Here is a 27,806-nt window from a genome sequence, read left to right as displayed (position 1 = left end):
TGGTTTGTTCAGTGGTCACTACCACGGGAGAAGTTTGTTGGCGGAGAGGGATTTCTGGATAACAAGCAAGTTGGGATAACCCTGAAGAAGAGAAGAGGCTGAGACATGTAGTTTCTTTCGTTAAAAATTTGCGTCTTGAATGATAGGGAAAATATTTGAAGCGTGAAGCCTAACAAAATGTTACAGAGCCTTTTTTTAAAAACCTATTTATGATTTGGAAACCCTGGTGGCGTAGTGGTTAAGTGCTATGGCTGCTAACCAGGAGGTCGGCAGTTCAGATCCACCAGGCGCTCCTTGGAAACTCTGTGGTGCGGTTCTACTCTGTCCTATAGGGTCGCTGTGAGTCGGAATTGCCTCTATGGCAGTGGGTTTGGTTTTGGTGTTTATGATTTTAGAAGAATAAAAATGTAGAATACAAGAGCAAGAAGTCTTAAGATCTGTTTGTGGAAAGAGATTATACTGAGCGTAGACGTTCTCTCATTAGATTGACCCGGAAAAAGAATGCAAAAGAAGGTAAGGACGTTGAGATTTCTTTTATTTGATTTTTTTCAGTCCTGGGAATTTTTGAGTTTCTGAGGATCACAAGATAATCCTGTTGAGACAGACTTTCCTTACTTGTTGGCAGTCAGGTGAAAGGGCTCCCAGGATGCTATGCGCTTGGTCCACCTCCCTCCTCACTGCCTTACAGTCCTTGGCCCTCTTTATCTGTACTCTCTTAGGCTTTACCTAACCACCACACCCTTAGGCGAACCTGTCTTCACACAGCTTTACCTAACCACCACACCCTTAGGCGAACCTGTCTTCACACGGCTTTACCTAACCACCACACCCTTAGGCGATCCTGTCTTCACACGGCTTTACCTAACCACCACACCCTTAGGCGATCCTGTCTTCACACGGCTTTACCTAACCACCACACCCTTAGGCGATCCTGTCTTCACACGGCTTTACCTAACCACCACACCCTTAGGCGATCCTGTCTTCACACGGCTTTACCTAACCACCACACCCTTAGGCGATCCTGTCTTCACACGGCTTTACCTAACCACCACACCCTTAGGTGAACCTGTCTTCACACGGCTTTACCTACCCACCACACCCTTAGGCGATCCTGTCTTCACACGGCTTTACCTAACCACCACACCCTTAGGCGATCCTGTCTTCACACGGCTTTACCTAACCACCACACCCTTAGGCGATCCTATCTTCACACGGCTTTACCTAACCACCACACCCTTAGGTGAACCTGTCTTCACACGGCTTTACCTACCCACCACACCTTTAGGCGATCCTGTCTTCACATGGCTTTACCTAACCGCCACACTCTTAGGTGATCCTGTCTTCACATGGCTTTACCTAACCACCACACCCTTAGGCGATCCTGTCTTCACATGGCTTTACCTAACCACCACACCCTTAGGCGATCCTGTCTTCACACGGCTTTACCTAACCACCACACCCTTAGGTGAACCTGTCTTCACACGGCTTTACCTACCCACCACACCCTTAGGCGATCCTGTCTTCACATGGCTTTACCTAACCACCACACCCTTAGGCGATCCTGTCTTCACACGGCTTTACCTAACCACCACACCCTTAGGCGATCCTGTCTTCACACGGCTTTACCTAACCACCACACCCTTAGGCGATCCTGTCTTCACACGGCTTTACCTAACCACCACACCCTTAGGTGAACCTGTCTTCACACGGCTTTACCTACCCACCACACCCTTAGGCGATCCTGTCTTCACATGGCTTTACCTAACCACCACACCCTTAGGCGATCCTGTCTTCACACGGCTTTACCTAACCACCACACCCTTAGGTGAACCTGTCTTCACACGGCTTTACCTACCCACCACACCCTTAGGCGATCCTGTCTTCACATGGCTTTACCTAACCGCCACACTCTTAGGCGATCCTGTCTTCGCGCGGCTTTACCTAACCACCACACTCTTAGGCGATCCTGTCTTCACACGGCTTTACCTACCCACCACACCCTTAGGCGATCCTGTCTTCACATGGCTTTACCTAACCACCACACCCTTAGGCGATCCTGTCTTCACACGGCTTTACCTAACCACCACACCCTTAGGCGATCCTGTCTTCACACGGCTTTACCTAACCACCACACCCTTAGGCGATCCTGTCTTCACACGGCTTTACCTAACCACCACACCCTTAGGTGAACCTGTCTTCACACGGCTTTACCTACCCACCACACCCTTAGGCGATCCTGTCTTCACATGGCTTTACCTAACCACCACACCCTTAGGCGATCCTGTCTTCACACGGCTTTACCTAACCACCACACCCTTAGGTGAACCTGTCTTCACACGGCTTTACCTACCCACCACACCCTTAGGCGATCCTGTCTTCACATGGCTTTACCTAACCGCCACACTCTTAGGTGATCCTGTCTTCACATGGCTTTACCTAACCACCACACCCTTAGGTGATCCTGTCTTCGCGCGGCTTTACCTAACCACCACACTCTTAGGCGATCCTGTCTTCACACAGCTTTACCTAACCGCCACACTCTTAGGTAATCCTGTCTTCACATGGCTTTACCTAACTGCCATACCCTGGAAAGTCCCCGATTGATATTGCCAATCTGGCCCCCTTCCTCTCAGTCCAGAGTTGTAAATCAGTGTGGTTTGTGACTTAGATGTCCAGCAGGGGTCTCCGACGTGTGTGCACTGTTGAATTTGTGACTTTCTGCCCCAGATCTACTCCTTGCAATCTTCCCCGTCTCAGGAAATAGCAACTCCTCTATTTCTTTTGGCCAAAACTATGTAGTAATTCTCAGCTCTTCTTTCTTCTCACGCTTTATGTCCTGTACACCAGAAAATGCTTACTGCCTCCTGCTGTCAGCATCTGAGTGTGTACGTCAGTCACGCAGCTCACACGAGGGTTTAGGCTGATCTGGTAGGAGAAGCTTGATTTCAGGGTGGAGGTTGGTGCCTTTTAATATGCTCAAGAGTTGTCATCGTTGCCTTTTTTTTTTGAGAGCCCTGTGTTACGTCATTTGCCCATTTTCTGCTCTGGACTATTTTGCTTGTTAGCGATTTTCTGGCAGCTCTTTCTGTATTAGAGAGATTAGCCCTTTGTGTGTAACCTGTGTCGCAGACATTCCCCCTCTGGCATTTTTCTGTATTTGCCTTCACCATTCAGAATCCCTGAGCCGAAGGATAATGCAGTTAACCTGACAGGTGCAGCTGGATTGCTGTCTAGGAAGATTTTCTCAGTCTTCGTTCCTTATTTCTCCCATGTCTGCCCACCTGACTTCTGGTAAACTTTTTTTTGTTGATCTGATAATCAGCACAAACATTTTGTTAATTTTTATTTCCGAAATGCTTATGAAGTTGAGTGTCATTTTAAATGTGCCTTGTGTGATTTTCAAGAAAATCTTTCCTTGTATGTTTTATCTTACGAAGTATTTCTTACTGATGGTTCTAAGTTCAGATCCATTGTTAAATATGGATCTGATATCTTCCAATCTGTGTTTTGGTTTGCCGTATTTTTTCACATATAGTGCGCCCACATAAATAACGTGTAAACACACACAAGTGATGAAATTAAGTAAGACGGTTCTGGCATAGCATGCGTTATCTGTGAAAACTACAGTAAGTTCTAAATGTCTCTTGCCATAAAGGCGTTTTTATTGTCAATCTGTTGAATGAACTTACGGAAGACTCGATAGTAACGTTTACTTGTTTTCCTTCACCATCTTTGGAGTGATTTTGTTGTATTTGGATAACCCTTACTTGTATTTTGACCCCTTGATCCAGAACCCTTTGTATATTTTTCTGAGTCCCAAGGGAATGTGGTCGTTTGATTAAGAGCTTCGACTTCATGTGGTGCTGCAGGCACTCTTTAATGCTTACTGATTTTCTGTGTATCAAATTATGTTATTTTTACTACTTAATGACAGGTAATCCAGAAATCATTTTTGGGGATTTGGAATACACTATTAATTTTTCGCAGCTGTTTATCTTGCTAGTTACAAGATTGGTGTGTAAATATCTGTTTGTGTTTTCTTAAAGGACACTGTAGTTGAGCAGTGGGAAAATGTGACTTGGTGTCCGTTGGATATAGGGGAGAAGACGCCAGGATTAAAAATTGGCTTTGGTCCACACAAAAACCTGTGTACAAATGTTGATTGGCATCATTATTCATTATAGCCAAAAAGTGGAAAGAGCCCAAATATCCATCAGCGATGACTAGATAAAAGGTGTTCCACCTACACAATGGACTGTTATTCGCATAAAAAGGAATGAAGTTCTGATACACGCAACATCGTGCTAAACCTTGAGAACATCGTGTTAAGTGAAAGAAGCAGGTTAGAAAAGGCTTCCGTTTATGTGACATGTCTAGAGCTGGGTTATAGGGAGTGACCGCTAATGGGTACAGGGTTACCTTTCAGGGTGATCAAAATGTTCTAAAATGGATTGTGGTGATGGTCGTAAACCTCTGAATATGCTAAAAACCACTGAATTACACACTTTAAAAAGGTAAATTTTATGGTATGTAAATCATGTGTAAACAAAGCTGTTGTTAAAAATGGCTTTGGAGATGATGTCTGCATGCATAATAACTTGGTGTGAGGGACAGCAGATGAAAATAAACTGCCGGAGGAACCGTGATAGCGCCGGCGGGGAAGAGCGGTGTGAGCCGCAGGGAGGAGAAAGGTCTTACGTTAGCAAAGTGATGTTCTTTGTATGGATTCTTTGTAATAAATGATTTCTTTCAACAGGTCAATCTTACGAAATTCGGATGCTGGATAATCGGAAAATGGGAGATCCGCCCGCGCTTAGCGGGAAGCTGGTAAAGGTAAGGGCAGTTCATCTGACCTCCTAGAAGACACTGCAGTGGTCGAGTAGGGTGGCAGTGTTTCCACAAGAGTCTTTTAAGAAAGATACTGAATTTCACTAAAATATGTAATTTCACTTCAAGAAGTACAGGCTGTATTAAAAATCCTAACTTTCTGAGCTGTATTTTTTTTTTTTTTTTTTTAACTCATCTCTAAAATGGGGATTACAGCAGTTACTGGGTGAAGTAAATGTGAAAGCCCTTTGCAAGGAAGAAACCATAGAAAAATTAGTTGCAGTTATGGGAAAACAACAGCAACAAACCACCGCCAAAGTTACATTATCTTGTATCAAAGTACAAGATAGTTTGGGGGGAAATGTGTTAATCTAAAACTTTTTTTTTCCTTTTTTAAAAAAATTTTTATTGTGCTTCAAGTGAAAGTTTACGAATCAAGTCAGCCTCTCATACAAAAATTTTCATACACCTTGCTATGTACTCCTAGTTGCTCTCCCCCTAATGAGACAGCACGCTCCTTTCTACCCTGTATTCCTGTGTCCATTCAGCCAGCTCCTGTCCCCTCTGCCTTCTCATCTCCCTTCCAGACAGGAGCTGCCCACATAGACTTGTGTCTACTTGATCCAAGAAGCTCACTCCTCACCAGTATCAGTTCTAAAACTTTTAAAAACTCTTATTTCATCTCTTAATGTGTCTCTAAGTAGGAAAAAAATCTGTTTACCCTCTTAATGTATGTGAATGAAGTAGGTCATCCCAGATGTAGGAGGCATAGCCATTGGCTGGACAACCAGTTCCTTTTAGCATATACCTTCAAACCGTTCCCACCCCCTTCAGCCTCACACCAGGTGGGTCCTTCTGGCCTCTACCTGTCATACACCAGAGTTTGTTATAAATGCCACGGCGTCACGGGGCTAAATGTATGGAAGAGGGTTCTCCAGGGAAAGGCACAATTTCCTGTGGTGAAGTGTTCACAGGTGAGGAGTAGACGAGTTTTCCTGGTCCTTCGTCCTCCCCCAGGAAGTTGTTATGGGGCCCATGTGAGGAGGCATCCCGTTTCCCTTGTGGATCTGCCATCTTGGAGGCGAGCACAGGAAAGGCAGCCTTGGCGAGTGAGGTGGATACTCAGGCTGCTTGGTGACGGGCAGTCTCAATTTGGGATGCTAGCTGATGACCCATGTTTCCTGGGAAGGCTAACTGCTCAGCACCTGGAGGCTGAGAGCCTTTGGGATGCTGCAGTTCTCTCAGTACTGTGGGCAGGAGCCCCTGTTCCTGTGGGAAGCTGAGCTTGGGTGTTTCTCCTCTCTGAGGGAAAGGTAGGGGATCTGGTCCCATCTGAATCATTGTCTCGCCAGCCCAAGTGAGCTCTTAGATTTCGCCTTCTGACTCCAGGGGCGCCCCACATATTTGGGATAGAACGGGAGAGGTTTTTAGCCCATTCCCAGCTCGGCCGTCTGTACTGTGAGTCTGTTGTGTGTGTGCCGAGGCAGCTGCGGTTGCTGTATTCCCTCAGGGGGCAAGTCTGACCTTCTAGAATGGGGCTTAGTAGCTCTCTTAAATCTGCTACCCTTATTCTCAGATTATTTTTATGTGAATACGTGGATTTAGTCTGGTTCCAGCTGAATATGAAGAATCAAAATCGTGATGTTTTCTGTGCTGCACTTGCTTCCGAGAGACCAGCCTGTTGGAGACTGTGACCCTCTGGTGTTGGTGTTCCAGGGGCCACACCAGCCCACACGCCATCACTGTGGGCTCTGCCGACAAAAAGATGGGTGAAGTGGGTGCTGATGCATTGCCTGGGAAGGCCCTGCAGACGTGGGTGCAGCATGGGGGACAGGGATGGGTGGAGTGGAAACTGGGCCCCGGGACTTGCCCCACATGGGCCCTAAGGACTGATGTGGCCTCTTTTTTTTTTTTAACTATGTCAAAAAATAAATTGCTGCTTTCAAGTGGTTTTCTTCAAAATATTTATTGTGTTTTGGACAGTATTGGGGGGCAGGACTGCTGAAGTGATGCTTATGTGTGTTGCTAACCAATGACTTCCTGTTAAAACCAGCAGAGATGCCGCTGGAAATACCTGTCTTACTGCATCGTATTCGGAAACACTAATTAGTGCGAGCGTGGTGTCTGAATGCACTTTGGGTTAGGGTTGAAGCCTTTCCTAAGGACAGGAGTGCTTGGACAAGATTTACCTGTGGACCACCTCCCACGCACACACACCCCCCAGCTAACTGCTTGCAGGTTAAATAGTTGAGAGTAAATTTTGCATCTAGGTTCTCTTTTTCTGGGGATGGGGGCAGGTTTTTTATTTTCAGTTGGCTGCTAGAATGACTCTGCTCTTGTTACTGTTGAAATGTAACATTATTTTTCCATAAATGATACTCAGTTCTTGAGGCTTTTTTAATTGTGTTAGGATACATATATCATAAAATTTACCATCTTAACCATTTTTAAATGTGCAGTTCACTGCACTGTGTTGTGTACCATCACTGCTGTCTGCGTCGGAAACATCCTTACCACAGACGGAAGCTCTGTGCTGCCTAGTGGGCAGCGGCCACCCCGCCCCCACCCTGTACTCTCTGTCGCCATGAAATTGCTTCTTCCAGAGATTTCTTATAGGTGGAATCACAAAATGTGCATCCTTTTGTGTCTGGCTTATTTCAGTCAGCATGATGTTTTCAAGGTTCAGCCATTTCATAACATGTATTAGAACTTCATTTCTTTTTATGACTAAATGGTATTTCAGTGTGTGTTGTGGGTATGTTTATCTGTTCATCTGTTGGTGCATATTTGGGTTTTTCTCTTCTTACTATGAATGAGCCCTAATGGTGCAGTGGTTAAAACGCTCAGCTGCTAACCAAAAAGTTGGCAGTTCGAACCCACCAGCTGCTTTGCTTCCTTATTAGATTACAGCCTTGGAAGCCCTATGGGGCAGTTCTGCTCTGTCCTAAAGGGCTACTATGCATCGGAATCCAACAGCAGTGGGTTTTGGTTTTTCCCTATTGTGAATATGCTGTCATGAACATCGGTGTACAGGTATCTGGCTGAGCGTTTTCAGTTCTTTTGGGTATCTACCTAAAAGTGGAATTGCTGAGTCATACAGTAATTCTAACTTTTTGAGAACCAAGAAACTTTTCACAGCGGTTCTACCATTTTAGAATGACTGTCTGTTTAAAAGAAATCCAGTTAGCATATTGTTATTTTAAATTTACAAAGTTTATTTTACCATTGGGCCAGGGTTTTTCTGTCTTTCCTTATACTGCTTTTTCACGTTAACAATTCATGTGTGTATTTGGCATTTTCTTCATAGAAATACAATTCTTTGCTCACTGCTTTTACAGGAATGGACCGTAACTTTTAATTCTTTTGTGAAAGTTATATTAGGTAGCCATTTCATTTGTGCTTTTTGAGTTAAATTTCTTTGAACCAAATAATTGTGCCCATACTGTAGACATCAGGAGCCAGATACTGCAGAAAAGGTCACTTTTGAAATACTGAAAGCAGACTGTTTCTGTCTGTCTATCTGCTATTGTTACAGGTTAATGGATAAGTAGCAAAAATGCATCTGCGCTTTCAGCTAGAGCAGTTTAAAAGTGGTCATTTCCCCCCTTGTCCATAGAGCATCATCCGAGTCGTGTTCCACGACAGACGGCTGCAGTATACGGAGCATCAGCAGCTCGAAGGCTGGAGGTGGAATCGCCCGGGAGATAGACTGCTGGATTTAGGTACGAGCGAGAGACCGTGGAGAAGTGAGGGCGGTTGTTGGGCTGTATTCCCCCCTCAGTGTGCTGGCTCCACATGGCACTGTGTGGAGAAAGGTTTGGCATCAGCAGACACTATGTGACTTGAGTTGTTTTGTAGTTAAAAGTGGAGTCGCTTTTTGGTGCTAAAAGAACCTGAGCCATGAATTTTACGAGTTTGAAACCTTTTAATTCTTTTTTGGCACCATCTATCATACGCTTAAGAAAATGAAATACAAACCGTGATGAGAGAAACAGTGATACTTATTAGGTGGGTTGTAATGCTGAAGAGGTTGACTGTGAGGAACATTGAAGGCAAAGTTCAACGTGAAGCTGTAATCATTTCATAAGAACACGTTATACAGTGGGTTGTAAATTTTAGTCACTCAGTGAGGGTGAGTTTTTAATGTCACTTTTTTTTTTTAATGTAGATATCCCAATGTCTGTGGGAATAATTGACACAAGGACAAATCCAAGCCAGTTAAATGCAGTTGAATTTCTGTGGGATCCTGCAAAGCGCACATCTGCTTTCATTCAGGTTTGGATTTTTATATCCTTAGATGCATGTTAACCTAGTCGTGTAGAAGGCCAGGGATGGGACTGAATTCCTGATGTATGATTTCTTTTAAATGCTTATTTGTAAATTCTCTTATAATGTCTCTTTTTTAAATATAGACAGTAAAATTGGGTTTAATCTACTAAACCAGTGATGATATAAACTAACATATAGACATATAAGTAACATATAGACATTCGTGACTTGTAAATAATTATTCAAATATTTTTACCACCAGTAGTAACAATAATCAAAATTTCCATTTTTTTCATGGGATACATTTCTTGTGAACAAAAGCTTCCATTTAAAGAATTTGGTTGAAAAAAGCTTGAGGTTTTGAAATTCTTTACAACATTATTCGGAGACTATTTTAATACAGAAATTTTCAGACCCAGCAAGAGAATAATAATATGCCCTCCAAGTCTCTTCACCGGGCTTCAAAAGTTAATGAAAGCAGCAGTTTCCCCTTTTTTTAGTTGTTTTGGAATACTGTGAAGTAAATTCCAGACACATCATTTAATCCATAAGTACTCAGCTTGCCTCTCTAAGAGATGAGCTTCTTAAAAATGTAACTGTTGGTGGTGGTGGTAGGTGCCGTTGAGCTGGTTCTGACTCAGCGACTCTGTGCACAACAGAAGGAAACGCTGCCCGGTCCTGCGCCGTCTTCGTGATCGTTGTTGTGCTTGAGCCACTGTTGCAGCCACTGTGTCAGTCCGTCTCATTGAGGGTCTTCCTTTGATAGTGTTTTGCATTTTTGTGGTCTATCAGATATTATCCCCCATCAACTAATAATCGCTGGACATGCTTTGTCGTAGTTGAGGGTTTTCTCATACTGTTTAACAGGGTAACTAGTTGTGTAGCGAATGAAAGCAACGTAAGACCTGGCCTGAAATCACAGGTTGTAGAGTCATATTTCAGAGATCTGCGGGAACATGGAATCACTCTAGAAGAAGGATGTGTAGCGGCCAGGAGCTCCCAAAGTCTTGGTACCCTATGCTTTCTACTGAGGCTGTTACCTGTGGTGACACTGCACGGGGGCATGGAGGTGGCAGAAGATAAGCGCAGGCAGTCCCTGGGGTATGAATACCTGCCCTGTAACGCTGCCTAAATTTGCCCTCCCTGTGAAACGACTGAACCAGCCCCTACTCACCACATTCTTTACTTGCTGCACGTGCAGCTTTTAAATTACTGAAAAAGCTTCGAGCCGTTTCTTCCACTAATGTGAGGCTGAGTAAGAGCACCCGTCCCAGCGTAGAGACTTAAAGATGCAGGTTGGAACGGATCGCGCTCGTAACCTGGGCTCTGCCTGTACTGCGCTCGGGATCATGAGTGAACGTTGAAGGGTCAACAGGAGCGTTCAGATGAACACAGGCAGGATGAGGAGAGGGTTTTCTGGACTACAGAAGTTCCCCAGGCAAAGCATCACAGGTTATACGAGGAATAGTGAGATGGCCGGCCAGAGCAGGATGATGGCAGTGGAGGGCAGACAACGGTGAGGTAGGTTTACTTTGAGTTGACTCATGGACCACTGGGAGCCAGTACAGGGTGGTAGTGACACATGAGGACTCTGGGTCTGAGAGCAGCATTCAGTCCAGGGCGGGGTGGGAGACGTTCAGGGAGCCACTGTACCCTGTTTGGACCAAATCCTGCATCAGGAGAATCGCTGTGGGATGGGATCGAGCTTATCCCAAAGAGCCCAGAAAGACTCACTTGGATTCATACATAGGATTCGAAAGGAAAGCCATATGTTAAGAATGATGCAGAGAGATCAGCGAGATACTTGGCTAATGTTTGGAAGTCCATTTTAAAGGATTTTGAATGTATAGTGGGGGCAGGACATCTGGGCGGGGACGAGGTAGGAGGCAGTGAATGGAGGGTACCTGGAATCCATTTCAGTGTGAACTGTTCTCCAGGTGCACTGCATCAGTACGGAATTTACACCCCGGAAGCACGGGGGGGAAAAGGGGGTGCCTTTCAGGATCCAGGTTGACACCTTTAAGCAGAATGAAAATGGGGAATACACGGACCATCTACACTCTGCTAGCTGCCAAATCAAAGTGTTTAAGGTAAGAGATGGACACCAGTCTTTAGGAACTAAGACCTTGTTTCACTAGTAAATCCGTTCGCTGTCTTCAGCCAGTTAATGAAATAACCTGCTTTGTTTTAAGCCTAAAGGAGCAGACAGGAAACAAAAAACAGACCGAGAGAAGATGGAGAAGAGAACTGCCCACGAAAAAGAAAAGTATCAGCCGTCCTACGACACCACAATCCTCACAGAGGTAATGTGGAGCGGCGGTTTGGGGTCGGAAGACCAGCAGAGGTTTGCGGGTCAGCAGCGGCCCACAGGCTGAGTCGCTGCCAGGGGCGAGGGGAAGACCAGGGGGTAGACGGACATAATGTTTTTGGTGCTATTTGTGGGGAAATATATAAATTTGGGGGTTTTAATAGATGAGCCTCCTGGGTGGGATGTTGAATGAAGATGTTGAAGTCCCAAATCGGGTCTCAGAAACAGACCTTAAAACCTGGAAGTTGGCAAGAGATTAAGTCGGGACCTAGAACGTCCGCTTTCTGTCACTGCTGGGGTTTTGCCTTCTCTTCCCCTGAGAACCCAGCTGGTCACGCATTTACGTAATTGGACTGCAGGGACTGAGTCAGGTGTTAGATCTTTCTTTGTGTGATGAAAAGACATTGACCCCAATCTTTGGTGTTTGTCCAGATGAGGCTTGAGCCTATAATTGAAGATGCAGTTGAACATGAGCAGAAAAAGTCCAGCAAGCGGACTTTGCCAGCAGACTACGGTGATTCTCTGGCAAAGCGAGGCAGTGTAAGGGGCTTCTGCTTCTCTTTTCACTGTGCAGTGTTAGATATAGGACCGACGTCCACAAAAGTAAAGCCAAAACTGTTTTCGATGTCCTTGTCTTGATTTGATTTGCTTCTGTTTAGACTTGCTGCTTTCTCTTTGTTCCTCACTGAGGAAAATTTCCTAAATCTAACACTTTAAAGCAAAGCAAAAACGATGTTGGCCATATTGGGTGGTTTGGGAGGGAAAAAAAAACAACACTCACAGATGTGTGCTCTTTCCCTGTCTCCTCCCCTCCCCCCTTCCCCTTTCTCCTTCACACACTGAAGCGCTCAAATTAATTAAAAATACTTTCAGTAAAATAGTTGCCATTTTTGTGTAGTTAAAACAGGTGTTGCTTTCTCCTGTGTGTAGCTGATAAGAAAACTCCACCTGCACCTAGAGACTGGGTGGCAGCAAGCTTGACAGTAACGTGGACAATTCTTTGTGTCAAATTTCTCTGCATGTAGTACACGAATGTGTGTCTGTCTGTGCTTCTAAAAGCCCGTTTGTTCTGCAGCACTGGTAGAGACAAGCCTTTGCCTGCGTTAGCGTTTCCTCTTGGCACCTGCGATGTGACTTCATGGTGCACAAAGGGTAGTGAGTGCTCTGTGCTACACCTGGACCTGGTTGCCCCACCGTGCAGCGCGGAGCTTTGTCAGGAAAGGGCAGCACATCTTATCTCATGGCACGATTCTTTCCTTCTGGAACAGTCCACAGGGATTATCCTGTTAGGCTAACTTAGGTCAGCTGTATACTCTCAGTAAATACAAACCCAGAGCCTTAAAGAACTTTTAAAATAACTTATCCTATGAGTTAATGGCAGCACTATTCATCATCACAGTGCTTCCATATCAAGATGCAAAAGATGGATTTGTCACTCGTACACATTTCCATGATTATCTGCAGATGTGAAAGTCACTATCACGGGAACCTCGTTCCCAGAGTAAAGCAGTGAGTGAAAATGAGATGCTCCTGTACGTGTACAGGAAAACTGAAAATGGACTCATCCAAGTGAGGGGCGTGCACGGGGCATTTTCCTTTATTGGGCTTTTTAGACTCAAATCACAGGCTGTATGGACAGCTGTGTACTCCTTGCCCAAAACGTGCCCTGCCCCCATTTTATATTTCTACCCCTCTGATTTTTCAGCTCAAGATTCAGAAATGGTTCTTAGTAAACCTTTTGGGGAGATCTTGGTAGCTCAGATCACTCTCGTTCCTGTTACAACAAACCACTCAGTCAGCTTTTAAAAATGGGCTCTAGTAATTCATAAATGAAAGAAACCAGTTATAGCCCAGCACTGACCTGAAGATGGTAGACTTGTTGTTGGTATGTTTTCTGTGATTCCTAACTTGGGTCTAAAGTACGGGAAACGTCAGCAGTTGACCGGCCTTGGGATTTTACATCTTCCTGGTGTGTTGCTTGTCACCCTTGGCTGTCTTTGGTTTGCTAAAGGTGCTTCTAGATAGATGTAGCTAGAGGTCATCTTGAGAACCTGTGTTTAGAAAAGCAGGGTATGAATCCATCCTTTGAAAAAGAAGGCCCACAGCACTTCGTATGTTTTGTATTCTTTAAAATGCCTACAAAGGAAGTCCAACTTTTCTCGCAGTTCTTGGGTAGTTCCAGTCGGCTTTCAGTTAGCAGGGATGCCTAGACTTGAAGACTTCTCGTTAAAGTCTAAGAGATGCTGTGTGGAACGGCCCCACGCTGAACAGAGGCACTACTGCCGGCTCCTGGGAGATGGCGTGCGGCAGGGCCCCCGCTGTGTCTGCTGAGCTCTGCCGCTGACTCAGATCAGGGCTGAGAACTGCTGCAGCCCAAGATGGGCCAGCGTTGCCTGCCGGAGTCCAGGCCAGGTATTGCTAACATCTTCGTGAATTACAGATTGCTCTTAGTAGCACAGGGCAGCCCACCATTGCAGACTTTTAAAGACAAGGAAGAATGACAAGATAAAGGAAACATTGTAAAAATTTCCCGGTATGCCTTCACCCTCCACTTGAGTCTGCAAAAAAGACCATGAAATAGGACACAGGCAGGTTTGGGCCTTTCATTCAGCCTGGCCAGTTGAGAACACAGACTTCATTATCTCTAAAAGCAGAAGCCCCCCAATGGGACTGGTTTTTAATGAATACCACTAGGTTTCCAGCACTCAATGAATTGAGTCGCATATTATCGGGCAGGTTTTAGACGCCAAACTTTAAGAACTGTGGCCTTCTGCTAAAAGAAGTGACAACGTATAAAAGTGAAGTAGGTGTGTTTATGGAGTTTCAGCAGACTTGATTTCTCCACCTTCCCCTGCCATCCTACCTGGAAGCTTTTCTGTGGCTTCGTTTCCTCAGTTAAGCAGCTGGCAGTAATGACTAAGCAAAGTTGAGGAGACTTGGTGTTTTCAGTGTTGAGAGGCTGACATTATTTAGATATGGGTGTTACACTGTGTTGTAACATTGTGTATCTGGGGAGGATGGATCAGGAGGAAAATCTCCCTGGTAGTACAGATGACTGTGCATGAATCACACCCGTAAGTGACTGAATCTGCCAGTTGGCTCAGGGGGTCTTGGGCTCCGCAAACTGCATAAGCTGAGGGGGTGCTACTTTGTAAGATGGGAAGAAAACCAAAAGCCCTAGTTTAAAAAGAATGGACTGTGTTGTACAAGCATCATTGTGGTGACATAGATATGCCCTGCAATAAGTTTGCCAAAGCCATCCAACCAGATTAGATTTTTTTCCCTTTATAGTCAGCTAACAGTAGTTGAAAAAATAAATCTACAATTATTTTTCCCATTTCTGAAAACCTGTTGCCATTGAGTCAATCCTGACTCATAGTGACCCTATAGGAGAGAGGAGAACTACCCCATAGAGTTTCCAAGGAGTGTCTGGCGGATTTGAACTGCCGACCCTTTGGTTAGCAGCCGTAGCGCTTAACCACTACGCCACCAGGGTTTCCTCCCATTTCTGAGGGGATACATAATTGGGTAATTGTAAAGAATGTTAGGTTCTGGGATTGCTGTTTTATTTTTGTGGTACCCCAGCTTTTGGTGGGTGTCAGGCACGTGTGATTAAACCCCTGCCCCCGGGAGAAACTTGGTTCCAGCCTGTTAGCTCCTTCACGCTTGGTCTTGACAGTCAGAACAATTTAGAAAAAGGGTATACTTCCTTATAAGTTTTTAGGTTGAAATCTAAAAGCTTTCATTATAAATTTAAGTCATTGCAAAGGAGATAATTTTCTGGCGTATTGCAACTTGTGTTTACATTTTCAGTTAACGATTATATCACTCTTGGAAATGTATCCTGCGGAGTCTGAATCCCAGGCAGTTGGACACCCACCGTCATTCATTTAAAAAGCTGGAGCTCCGACTCCTTAACAGTCCACAGTTTTACTTGGCTCTTTCTTCTTGATCTCATTGCCATTTCACTGCCTGCAAAGAGTTTTATCCTAATGTGACATATTTTTATGCCTGCAAGTCTTAATGATCACCCTGACACTTTACAGCAGACTTACAGAAATTGAAACCTAATTTTTAAAATTTCTGTGACCATATGGCTCTTAACTCAGCCGAGAAATGTAAACCTCAGCATTATTAGTAGTCCCAGTTTATCAGAACAACAAAAATCATGGACCTTTTGAGAAATAATCATTAAATATAAAAGTAGAAATGTTACCGGGAGCGTATCTTGAATGCAACAGGGTAGAACATAAATTCGGTTTTTTTTTTTATTCCTTTTAAATAGACGTGAGAAACCTTATTTTCATGAATTAGTAGATGGGAGAAGTTGTCTCAGCAGTGACATTCGGGTTTTTGAACTCCCGGGTCATCTGCCAAAATCCCAGTGGCTTTTTTTTTTTAAAACAATCCAGTAGATTAATGTATGCCAGCTGACAGCTCAATTAGGTCCGCCTTAAATTTTGTTGAAAGCAAAAAAAGAAAGGAAAACCACCTGACTTAAACAGAAAAATTTAGTCATTAGGGTCGTGTTTTCTCCATATGTGTTCTGATGTCGTTGGGTGGTCTTCTGCTTGGCTTTTGGGAGAGTTTCCTACCCCAGGGCCTCAGGAAGATGTGATCCCTTTCATGTGTAAAATGGGAGAAGGGTGATTGTGAAAGGGCACCCTGGAGATGGGGGGCCTTCCCAGGCTGAATAGCTTGGAAGAGTGCCTGTGTGTGAAACGCGGTCCCTGCGTACTTGGTTAAAGACTGATCCTTGAGTGGCTCTTCAGTGTCTTTGTATCTTTGCTCTATATCTGGTTGGGACTTTTTTTTTTTTTTAATATTTTATACTTTTTTTTTATTGTGCTTTAAGCAAAAGTTTACAATTCAAGTCAGTCTCTCATACAAAAACTTATGCACACATTGTTATGTGACCCTAGTTGCTCTCCATGCAATGTGACAGCACACTCCTCCTTTCCATGCTGTATTTCCCCTGTCCATTCACCCAGCTCCTGTCCCCCTCTGCTTTCTCATCTCCCCTCTAGACAGGAGCCGCCCACTTAGTCTCATGTGTCTACTTGAGCTAAGAAGCACACTCCTCACCAGTATCGTTTTGTCTTACAGTCCAGTCTAATCTTTGTCTGAAGAGTTGGCTTCAAGAATGGTTTTAATTTTGGGCTAACAGAGTCTGGGGGCCATGATCTCTGGGGTCCCTCCAGTCTCAGCCAGACCATTAAGTAAGTCTGGTTTTTTTAGTAGAACTTCAGGTCTGCATCCCACTTTCCTCCTGTATCTGGTTGGGATTTTGCTTGAGGTGAACAGTATTTCAGTTCCCCATGCCCCTCAAGCAAAGATCGATAGATGGAGGCAGGCGGTATCTTACACAGTTGACATATTTTGATGCTGGGCCTTTCAGTCTTACTTGGGGATTACTAATCTCAGGAGACAAGTGGTGAACATGGGCGCTGTGTGGCTGTTTGGGGAAGAGGACGGATGGGGGGGAGACCAGGTGGGCGGAGCCACTGTCTGTCAGGTGTTGCTTATGACTCTCTTCTCTCTCTGCTGCCTTAAACCTTGCTGGGGGCCTGCTGGGGGCTGAGATTTCACTAAGATTCTGGTATGGGGGGGGTGAAAGTGTTTGAAAGCAAGCGGTACAAAAGTATCCATTTAAAATGCCTTTATAAATGTTTGCTGCTGTTACCACTTCAGGTCTTCTCTAAGACTAATCAGTACCTAGCTGCACACAGCAGGTAACATTTTTCTTTGCCACAGAGAAGTAAACTTGACCTGTTTCTGTGAGGTTGCTTGATGAGTGTCGAGTATCTTGCATTTTATGATCTTGCATTTGGCCAGACTAGAGAGTGAATAGCAGAAGTATTTCTTCCACAGACTGTAAAAGCATTTCACTGATTTCTTTCTGTTTCTGTCCTTAGTGTTCTCCGTGGCCCGATACCCCCACAGCCTACGTGAATAACAGTCCTTCCGCAGCAGCGGCTTTCACCTCCCCCCCGCAGAGCACCTGCAGTGTCCCAGACAGGTACCTGGTTTACGTAGCTGTGTGGATAAGCTGACTGGTGCTCATGCGCCATGACTTCCCTTTCTCTCAGTCTACAGCAGCCTCTTTTTTGGTATACCTGAAGTATATAAAACCACAACAACCAAACCCATTGCCGATGAGTTAATTCTGACTCATTGACCCTACGGGGTGCCCAAGGAGTGGCTGGTGGATTTGAACTGCTGACTTTTTGGTTAGCAGCCATAACTCTTAACCACTGCGCCACCAGGGCTCCACAGCAGAAGTGTACAGTCATGGGAAATACTGGCTACCTGAGTCCCAGAGGAGAATCCTTGTCTTTACCTGCCAGCCCGTCTGCTCCAGCCCCGCATGCCTCAGACGTTCACAGCTGTGGTAATTGTAGAAAAGGGGACATTCTGAAGTTAATAGCCGGCATATATTCTTTGTGAAGTAAAAACATTAATGGGGCTCATGGGTAAAGAGAGAAGGACAGTCAACACAATAAACCTCAATAACTGAGGTACAGGTGCAAAGGAAGGTGGTCGGATTCCCTGTGGAGTTGTTTTTCATTTTCCCTTTAGAAACACAGGGATAGTGGTACCGGTTAGTTTCTTTTGTTCTCTTGAATATCACTCTCTTTAATCATGGATATACGTACTAGCTAAAGGAGTAACTTTGGTATTTTGGCTTAGGATCATTATACCATTTCTTGCAGTTTGTTATTAGTTTTTTTTTTTTTTACAGTTATTTTCAGTTTAACTTATTTGATTTCTCATTTTTTTTTCCAACTAAAACGAATGAGTGTCTTTCATTTTCCTGGCACCCCTGGAGATAGTTAGCGGAGTGCTTTGGCCTCACAGAACTTGAATTTCTTGCGAGGACAGACGGAGAAGGAGGCACAGATTAAGACGTGCAGCCTCCAGTCTCTGGGTCTCATCACCACACTGACTTTGATCAGCTGTGGAACCGCTAGCTGCCCCCATACTGCTCTGCCCCAGTGTTGTCTTACGCTAAACTCACCTACTCGTGTAGCCTTTATTTATTATCTCGATTTTAAAATACAGATATAAAAATCATCCTTCCCTTTCTTTTCTCTTCTCCCAGCAATTCTTCTTCCCCAAATCATCAGGGAGATGGCGTCTCACAGGCCTCTGGTGAGGTGAGTGTCTTTTTCCTCACCTCTCAGCTGCTCTCAGGCCCCTGCATCTGCAAGGCTCTTACAGGCCTCTTGTCCTTGTGAGTCTCTAAGCAGTCAGACCCATGCTCTTCTGGGGTGTTTTTTATTTCAGAACTTGAGGATTTCTGTGTTTTGCTTACATGCTCTTCTTTATAATATGCCAGAAAGTTGGGTTATTTTTTGTAAGTTTAACTAGTTTCTTCTGTTTATACTCTTTGTTTGTTAACAGCAACTTCAGTCTTCAGCCACCATCCAGGAGACACAGCAGTGGCTGCTCAAAAACCGGTTCTCTTCCTACACAAGACTGTTTTCCAATTTTTCAGGTAAGTTTGTGTGTGTGTGTGTTTTATTTGTGCTTTTCTTAACCTTTATAATTTTTTTTCTTTTACTTTGAGATAATTATAGATTGACAAGTGGTTACACAGAAATGCACGGGGAGAGCCTGTGTGCCCTCCCCCAGGCCCCCCAGTGCTAACGTCTAGGGTACTTGTCATACCCCGTCGGGACTAGGGAGTTGACGTGGCACAGTCTAGATTTTACCAGATTGTGTGTGCACTTATTTGTGGGTGTGTACATAGTTCTGTACAATTTTCTTTTTCATTTTTTTAACTTTTAATTTTGAAATAATTACAGTTTTGCAGGAAGTTGCAGAGGTAGAACAGAGAAGCTCTATGTACCTAACTCAGTTTCTCCCAGTGGGATTACATCCTATGAAATCGTTATGTAAAATTAAACCAGGAGGTTAAGCTGGGTACAGCGTGCGTCTGTCATTTCATCACATACGTTGATTTATGTAGCCAGCCCCACGGTTAAAACATAGAACTGTGCCATCAACTAAAGGTGTCCCTTCTGTCACCCCTGTGTAATCACACCCATGCCCCTCCCCCACCACGCCCAGCTCCTCGTAACTGCGGATCTGCTCTCTGTCTCTAGGATCTTGTCTTTTCCAGAATGTTACCTAAATGGAATCCTACACTCTGTCACTTTCTGAGTTTGGCTTTTATCACTTAGCACAGTGCCCTTGAGATCCATCAATAGTTTGTTCCCTTTTACTGCCAAGTCCCATTCCGTGGTATGGGTGTACTCAGGACTTTTGTGTGCTTCAGCTTCCTTTTTTCTCACAGAGTAAGCTAAGGGAGCCTTTAGGTGGGATTTTAAAAGGGGTCAAGCAGTGCCTCCCTTAGGTGCCGCGATGGAAAAGCTGTTTAGAGGGACAGTAAGGACTGTGCCAGCCAGGTGGGTGGTGGAGGCAGGACTTCACAGACAGATCTGGCCCTGGGGCCCTTTCCCTGACACATCCCGGCAGGCATGTCCTGAGAAACCCTGGGCCCTGATACAGTGGCAGTCAGCTTCCTTCGCCTCCTGTGCTGTGGGGCCAGAAGAGAGCAGCTCAAGCCCTTTGGAAAGACAGAGCCTATGTGCACGTTCTCGGCCTTGAGGATGCTCGATTTCACAAGGAACATTGTTTCTTACTGTGTCAGCTGTTGACTGCAGTGTCCATACGGTGTTAGAGTTAAAGCACCAGATGGAGGTCACCTGCTGGCTGGGTCCCATTTCTCTGTGATTAAGTAAGGCCTTTTATGTGTGAAAAGCCAGAATCTGTAAAATCTCAGTGGAGGAACACGGAAGGCAGATGAAGAGTGTAGCACATAGGAAAAGTTGACAGTTGGCACAGAGGGTGGCTTTGGGTTACTGCTGTTACCATAGGAGCACACGTGTTCCTGTCATCATAGCAGTGTAGGTGTTCCCGGAACCATAGGAACGCACACGTCTCATCATAGGAGCATATGTGTTCCTGTTTCATAGGGAGGGCACTTGTTGGCCATCATCATAGGAGCACACGTGTTCCCCTTACCATAGGGAGGATATGTGCTCTTGTTATCATAGGGAGGGTGCGTGTTCCCGTTGTCATACAGAGCATATGTGTCTGTATCTGGAGAGTATTTGTCACTGAGTAGTGGTCTCCATGGTCCTGCCCTTTTTCCTCACCCTGTGAGCTTCCTCCGGGGTTGTCACATCTGTGGACACACAGTGCTGACAAGAGAACAGTGAGGAGGAGAGGGGGTTCCTGTCCTGGCCCTTGTGGGCACTCACATTTCAGGAAGCGTCCGTGCCTGTATGGGTGAAGGGTGCACGCACCACATCTTCAAGGGTGCGTGGTAGTGGGTCCTGGTGGACGGATGAGAGAGCCTCTCTCCTTCCCTGCCTCCATCAGTATTCATGGGAGATGTGCTTCTTTGGTCTTTTTTTCTCCTACAGACTACAAAGGTATTAGGCCCTCACATTTGAGCCCTTAAAAACAGGAGAACCCTGTCAGTCATCTCATTATGTACCTGAGGCGGTGTTTAGCATATGGAAATCACACCTTAATCTCAAAGGGCATCTTAGTTTCCCCAACAAACTGCATCACGGGTGTTAAAAAGAAGGTTAACATCAAAGGTAAACACAAGGTTAGCATCAAACGTGGGGAGCAGGGTGTGATGGGCCCTGTGTAACCACCGCCCCCCCCTCCCCGCTTCAGCAGTGACCTGACTCTGGTCAGTCTTGCTCCTCCGCTGTTCCTTACCCTTCTGTCTTCTTTTAAAGTAAATCCTAGACACCTCGTCGTCTACACTCGTGGAAGTCTTCAGGTACAATGTGCAGGTCTCTGCAGTTTAAGCCAATAGGAAAGCTTAATGTGAAACAGCGTTCATGTTAAGACGGGCTGCCGTGATGGCGTTAGGATGTTACAGACTGACCGTATGTTGCATTTACAGCAAAAAGAGGCTGAGTTCTGGCTCTGCCAGCTATACTTGTACGACTTTGGACAAGTCCCCAATATTCTGGACTTCCATTTCTTTCCTTTTTGGAAAATAAAGTATTGACTGGTCTGGATGATTTGAGAGTTGAGTAATCTGGAGTCACAGTCATGCTTATTCACACACTCAAAGCCCAACCAGGGAACAAGGTAGGCAATGAAACCCTGTGTTGGGGACAGTCCTGTTGACCCCGCCTGTTGACGTCGTCCACCAGCCTCTCTGTTCTCAGCTCTGTCCTGATACAGGACAGGAGGAGGCCGCACTTTCACGGGCCGTGCGGGACAGATGGTGTGTGTGCATTTGTGTTGTCCACCTGTACGTGTCTGCTGAGGACACCTGAGGTGGTCGTGAAGGACATTTAATTAACTGCACAAATACAGAGGCAGCAGAGCAGCCAATTCTGATAGTCGTTCTTCCATTTTGTTGAGAGAAGTCTTTGTGTTCTCCAGGTGCCGACTTACTAAAACTGACAAAAGAGGACCTGGTACAAATCTGTGGTGCGGCCGATGGGATTCGGCTCTATAACTCACTGAAGTCAAGGTAAAACACTGTGCTTCAAGGGAGTGGTTGTGCGTGAAATGAGAATGTACCTTCTTCACGTGGGGAGTGTGGGCAGGACGTCTCTCCACGCTGGGCTGGCGCGTGCCCGCGTGCGCTCACGAGGAGACTGTTCTGTGTACACCTTCAGGCAGGCCCAGATTTGATGCAGGCACTGATGAGGCAGAGGTAGACCGTAGGACTGGTAGACATGCACATGGCAGGACTCATTTCTTGAAGACGACTGGGTCTGTTGCCAAGAAAGCAAAACTTCTCATTTAGGTGAGCTCTACACAATCTGGTTTTCAAGGTCGTGGCTACTTAACAGTTATTAAAAATGTAAACTTTTAACTGTGAATTAGAATGATAGAACCGTAAACCATGCTGGCTTTTCAGATCCGTTTGCTGTCATTGCTATTTCTAGACTTGTGGTGTCAGAGTTCCATTAAAACTGAATCTTACTAATTCTCAATTGCTGACTTAATCTTGAAACTGAAATTTACCAGCATCTGACAGACCGTCTCAGTGGTTTAGCGTCTGGGTCGTCACATTAGACCACCTGTGACAGTCGGTGTGAGGTGTGTGGCTTTGATAGTCTTACTAGTAAATGACTGTGTATAATGATACAACACTGTAAAGTTCTCATAAGGAATAGAATTCAGATGCCTGTAGCCAGTCCCTGCACCTGCCGTGAGACAACTTTCTCCTCTAGGCTCATGAGTACATCTTCTGATTGCAGGTCGGTTAGGCCTCGGTTAACCATCTACGTCTGCCAGGAGCAGCTGGGCGGCACAGTGCTGCCCGGGCAGCAGCAGGCTGCAGGCAGTGGAGGCGACAGTGGCAGTGGGACACCCCACGGTGGGTATCGAGGGCGTCTCAACTCCTGTGGCTCCACGTCTGAGACGGTGAGACAGAAACGGGCAGCCCTGAGTGGGGCTCCAAAGGCCCCTTTCTCGTCCGGCCTGGCCCGGTTGCTGCTACGGGAGCAGGGAGGCAGCAGCTCTCAGAGAAGGGGAACGACAGCTCCTCGGTTATCTCAGCCGCGCTCGCGGCTCTTACGTGCAGCTCCTTATGCCAGAGATAGCCAGAGACTGGCTTGAGTGCTTTAGGGTCTTGCTCTGGCTTTTTTTTTTTTTAATCTCACAGTTATTGAAATGATGAATGTGACATTGACAGCTTGTCAAGGAAGCGTGAGGGTTTTCTTTTTCCCCGATTTACTGACTGGGGAGAACATGTCTTATAATATCACATGTGTGCAAAGATGCACCTGCGTGAAGTACTGGGTGTGTGGACTCCTCGCTGATGCGACCAGTGTCCTGGGCTGGCAGCACCGTGGGCCCATGTGGGGTCCGGTGCATGTTCAGGCGTCACTGGAAATAGGCTCTTAGGTAATTTTCTGTCCGAGTGTGGGAGCGCCTCTCATCCTGAGGGTTTTCCTTAATAACTGTATGATACAGTGCTGGATTAAAAAAAAAAAATAGGGCAGAGAAATAATCCTGGCCCCCCCGCTACTTCTAAATATGGTCCTTAAAAAAAAAAAAAAGCCAAAAAACTTCTTGTATTTGTTTTCTTATTTGTAATGTGGATACATGGTAAGATCTCCCTCCTCCCACATTCTGCAATAGGATAAGAACACGTGCTTGGAACTTTTCAGGGAAAGATGTGTTAGGGAACTCTAAGAGGCAGCTGTTTGCTTTAACAGTGGGTAGGAAAGGACTTAGAATACCTTGTGATGTGAATTGGACTCAGAATTTGTAAGGAAACATCACTGTTTTGAGCTTTTCCATTTGGAAATATTTTGACTGCATTCAAAATTCATATTTTGAAATTTTAAGACTTAGAATACAAATCGTTAGTTTTCTTATGGTTTCTTTTATATTCATGTTTTTAATTATATTTTTTTGCGGGGGAGACTACAGACGGCTTTTATTTCTTAGGATAAATTCTCAGTAGTGAGATTACCGCATCAACAGCCGTGACGCTTACAGGGTTATTTTTATGTACTGCTAGAGCTACACGTCACTTTCTTCAGTGGAGTTTGCACCTGTAAAATCCTCCCAGGGTTCTGCAGCCATTATCACACCCTAGTTTTAGCTTTGTCACCTCCCAGGAGATCCCCGTGCCCGTTGACAGAGCCTTTGAGTACATGAAACTCCATGCTCACTGCAGGAAGATTTAAATACAGATAAAACGTAAAACCTCAACTCCTGTAATAGAGAGATGGCTGCTCGTGTTTATTAAGTGGGGCGTGAGCACAGATACTCAGTGCACTCTGGCATCTCAGAATAGATGGAGGGTCAGGGAGATTTGAGGGCAGTAAGACAGGACAATGTTGTTATTATTATATATATTGGTACTTTGAAAGGTGTGATCTTCCTGTAGACCAGGAGCAAACAAATCAAAGATTCCTGTTAAAATGCTGTTCTTGTTTTTTATTTCAGTTTATCATGCAATCTACTTGGAAGAAATGCTTGCCTCAGAAGTTGCTCGAAAACTTGCGTTGGTGTTTAATATTCCTTTGCACCAAATTAACCACGTTTACAGACAGGGTCCCACTGGTATTCACATTCTTGTTAGCGATCAGGTAAATAGAACGCCCTTCCACTCGGCCCTGGTATTTACACCAATTATGTACTTCTCCACGTATCGTTGTAGAACTGTAGAAAAATTCTCTGAACTCATTTGCAAATACTCACGAAGGTCCTTTTCAAAGAGTTAAGGATCGGAACTTAAGAATTTATAACCAAGAGCTTCGAGCGTCCTAGTGATACGAGGAATACAAGTCAAGGGAAACGGTAGCTCCCCTGAGGCCCCGTTTAAACGGAGACGCCGGGACTCTGCTCCAGGCTTTGCCCCGACTGATGTCACCAGGCGCTGGGATGTGTTCTCTGTTACTTGAGGACTGCTTTTAAAGATGAGAAGGACAGTTTTCCCTCTGGTGGTTAATGACAAGCAGTAATAGAAAAGCACTTTTATGAAACGAGTTTGTTAGTAATTACTTACAGGGCCCGCTGCCCAGGGGCTCCCGGCTGATGGGCTGGACCTCTGTCTGGGCGGGCAGAGCCGGCCCAGCCATGCAGGGCAGTGGGCTTGCATTTCCGCTGCTTCACGTGCCATCCATAAGTTGGCATGTCAGCCAGCAACTCCTGAACCTGTGCAAGAACTATACGTGATGATGACATTTTCCTTTAACTGCTAATTTTAATCTTTCCAGTCAGTTAAGAGCAGACAACTGAATTTTAGTTATAGGGGTGCATCTGCTTTATCTTTCCAGATGGTTCACAACTTTGAAGAAGAGAGCTGTTTTTCCTTCTCCACAGTGAAAGGTACTCTGCATGGGCGTGAGTCTTAGGGTGCTGGAGTCTGAAAGACAACGTGTGCCTGTAATCAGCAGCCCTCTTGTGTGTTTACTTTTGAAAATGCTAGCTTTACTAATTTTAAGAAAAGAGTTTTAAAAATGAACCAAGAATATTTCTAGTGACTGTAACAGAAATGAACTAACCGATAGGGAAGAAGAGCCACTCCTTCTAGATGGCTGGAAGGAATCTCAGTTCTTTCCGCCAGCGTTTCCCTGAGCCCCTTCTGTCAGTCACCGTGCTTTTAGAGTAGTTAGCTCAGGACAGAACAGGCAGAGCGCCTCAGTTCAGGGAACTCCTGCTCTAGTGGGAAAATCAAACCAAAGTTGGCCAACAGGTACACGTAATTACAGTTTTTGTTTTGTTTTAGGTGAAAGTTTACAGCGCTAGTCATTCAAAAATTTATACACAAATTGTTTTGTGACATTGGTTGCAATCCCCGCAATTTTTTCAGCACTCTCCTCCTTTCCCTGCCCACCCCAGGTTCCTCATATCCATTCGCCCAGCTTTCCTGTCCCTTCCTGCCTTCTTGTCATTGTTTTTGGGCAGGTGCCGTCCACTTGTTTCGTGACTTGATTGAACCAAGTGGCAGTGTTCCTCATGCGTGTTACTGTTTTATAGGCCTGTCTAACCTTTGGCTGAAAGGTGGACTTTGGGAGTGGCTTCCATTCTGAGTTAGCAGGGGGTTTGGGGGCCATAGTTTCGGGGCTTCCTCCAGTCTCCGTCAGACCAGTAAGTCTGGTCTTTTTTTGTGAATTTGAATTTTGTTCTACATTTTTCTCCCACTCTGTCTGGGACCCTCTTTTGTGATCCCTGTAGGAGCAGTTGGTGATGGTAGCTGGGCACCATCTAGTTGTTGAGCTCAGGCTGGGGAGGAGACTGGTACATGTGGTCCATTGGTCCTTCGGACTGACTTCCCTCGTGTTTTTGGTTTTCTTCATTCTCCGTTGCTCCAGATGGAATGGAACCTTAGGTGGCCCACTCGCAAGCTTTTAAGACCCCAGGTGCTACTCACAAAGTGGGATGTAGGACATTGTCTTTATGAACTATGGTTGGTATGACTGCAGTGGGTATGCCAGTTGACCTAGATGTCCCCTTAGACCCTGTTCCCCATCCCTCAGCACTAATAACTCGGTCCCTCAAGGTGTTTGTTTGGATGTGTCTAGGAAGGTTCTATGACTTTTGCCTTGGTCAGGTTGTATTGACTTCCCCTATGTTGTGTGTTATCTTTCCCTTCACTTGTCTACTATCTAGTTAGTGATTTTTCCTCCGTACCCCTCCCGTTCCTCATAACCATCAAAGATTGTTTCTTTCTGTGTGTAAACCTTTCCTTGGGTTTTTATAATAGTGGTTCTGTACAATATTTGTCCTTTTGTGATTGACTTATTTCACTCACCCTAATGCCCTCCAGATTCACCTGTGTTGTGAGATGTTTTGTGGATTCATCAATGCTCTTTATCGTTGTGTAGTATTCCATTGTGTGTATGTACCATAATTTGTTTATCCGTTCATCTGTTGATGGGCACCTAGTGTGTTTCCATCTTTTTGCTGTTGTGAATAATGCTGCAGTGAACATGGGTATGCTTATGTCTGTTCATGTGACGATTCTTATTTCTCTAGGATATAATCCTAAGAGTGGGATTGCTGATCGTCTATTTCTAGCTTTTTAAGGAGGCGCCATATCATTTTACACAGTGGTTGTACCGTTTTACATTCCCACCAGCAGTCCATAAGAGTTCCAGTCTCCCCGCAATCTTTCTGACATTTGTTATTTTGTTTTTTTTTTTTTTTGCCAGTAATGTCAGGGTGAGGGTGTCTCGTAGTTTGATTTCCATTTCTCAAATGGCAAATGATCGCGAGCATTTCCTCATGTATCTATTAGCTGTCTGAATGTCTTCTTTGGTGAAGTGCCTGTTAATATCCTTTGCCCATTTTTTTTAGTTGGGTTATTCGTCGTCTTACTGTTGAGGTGTTTTGAAGTATTCTGGAGATTTTAGAGATTAAACCCTTGTCAGATATGTCAAAGCCAAGATTTTTTTCTCCAATCTGCAGGTTTTTTTATTCTTCTAGTGAAGTCTTGATGAGTGTTAGTGTTTAACTTTTAGGAACTCCCATTTATGAAGTTTCTCTTCTGGTGTTTGTGAGTTGTTAATCATGGTTCATATTCTCTTTATGCTATGTACTAGGGTCCCTAATGTTGTCCCTGTTTTTTCTTTCATGATCATTATCATTTTATGTTTAGGTCTCTGTTCCATCATGAGTTGGTTTTCATGTAAGGTGTAAGATACAGGTCCTGTTTCTTTTTTTTTTTTTTTTTAACGGATGGACATTAATTATAAATATCTTGAGTGCCATGAAGGAGTGAGACAGTGTGGGGTGCTTATGAAGGAATCCAGGTCAGGGGATAGGAGGCGGTCAGGAAAGACTTCTCTGAGGAGGGATCATGAATGCTGAGAATTGAAGAGTGAGGAGGAGCCAGCCAAGTGAGGAGCCTTCCAAGGCTGTGTATGGCAGTGTGCATGGAGATAGCTTGGTT

At 44.9% G+C, this 27,806-nt stretch overlaps 1 protein-coding gene across 7 annotated transcripts in view; it reads left to right on the top strand.

Moving 5' to 3' along the window:
• UBP1 (upstream binding protein 1) overlaps positions 1 to 27,806 on the top strand; it is a 56,072-nt gene that overhangs the window by 17,893 nt on the left and 10,373 nt on the right. For 2 of the 7 annotated variants that reach the window (XM_010595523.3, XM_023554867.2), the window contains exons 3-15: positions 4,757 to 4,833; positions 8,444 to 8,549; positions 8,996 to 9,102; positions 11,034 to 11,186; positions 11,289 to 11,399; positions 11,837 to 11,944; positions 17,320 to 17,423; positions 18,507 to 18,561; positions 18,809 to 18,902; positions 21,827 to 21,917; positions 22,654 to 22,772; positions 24,356 to 24,498; positions 25,189 to 25,240. In XM_010595523.3, coding sequence (XP_010593825.2) covers positions 4,757 to 4,833; positions 8,444 to 8,549; positions 8,996 to 9,102; positions 11,034 to 11,186; positions 11,289 to 11,399; positions 11,837 to 11,944; positions 17,320 to 17,423; positions 18,507 to 18,561; positions 18,809 to 18,902; positions 21,827 to 21,917; positions 22,654 to 22,772; positions 24,356 to 24,498; positions 25,189 to 25,240 — 1,320 coding nt within the window. The other 5 variants (XM_010595526.3, XM_010595524.3, XM_010595525.3 and 2 more) reach the window with 5 other exon arrangements.

Source organism: Loxodonta africana, chromosome 27 (assembly GCF_030014295.1).
Source record: "Loxodonta africana isolate mLoxAfr1 chromosome 27, mLoxAfr1.hap2, whole genome shotgun sequence".
Lineage (NCBI taxonomy): Eukaryota > Metazoa > Chordata > Mammalia > Proboscidea > Elephantidae > Loxodonta > Loxodonta africana.
Note: the sequence above shows the minus strand (reverse complement) of the source record. Positions and strands in the feature narration are given on the sequence as shown.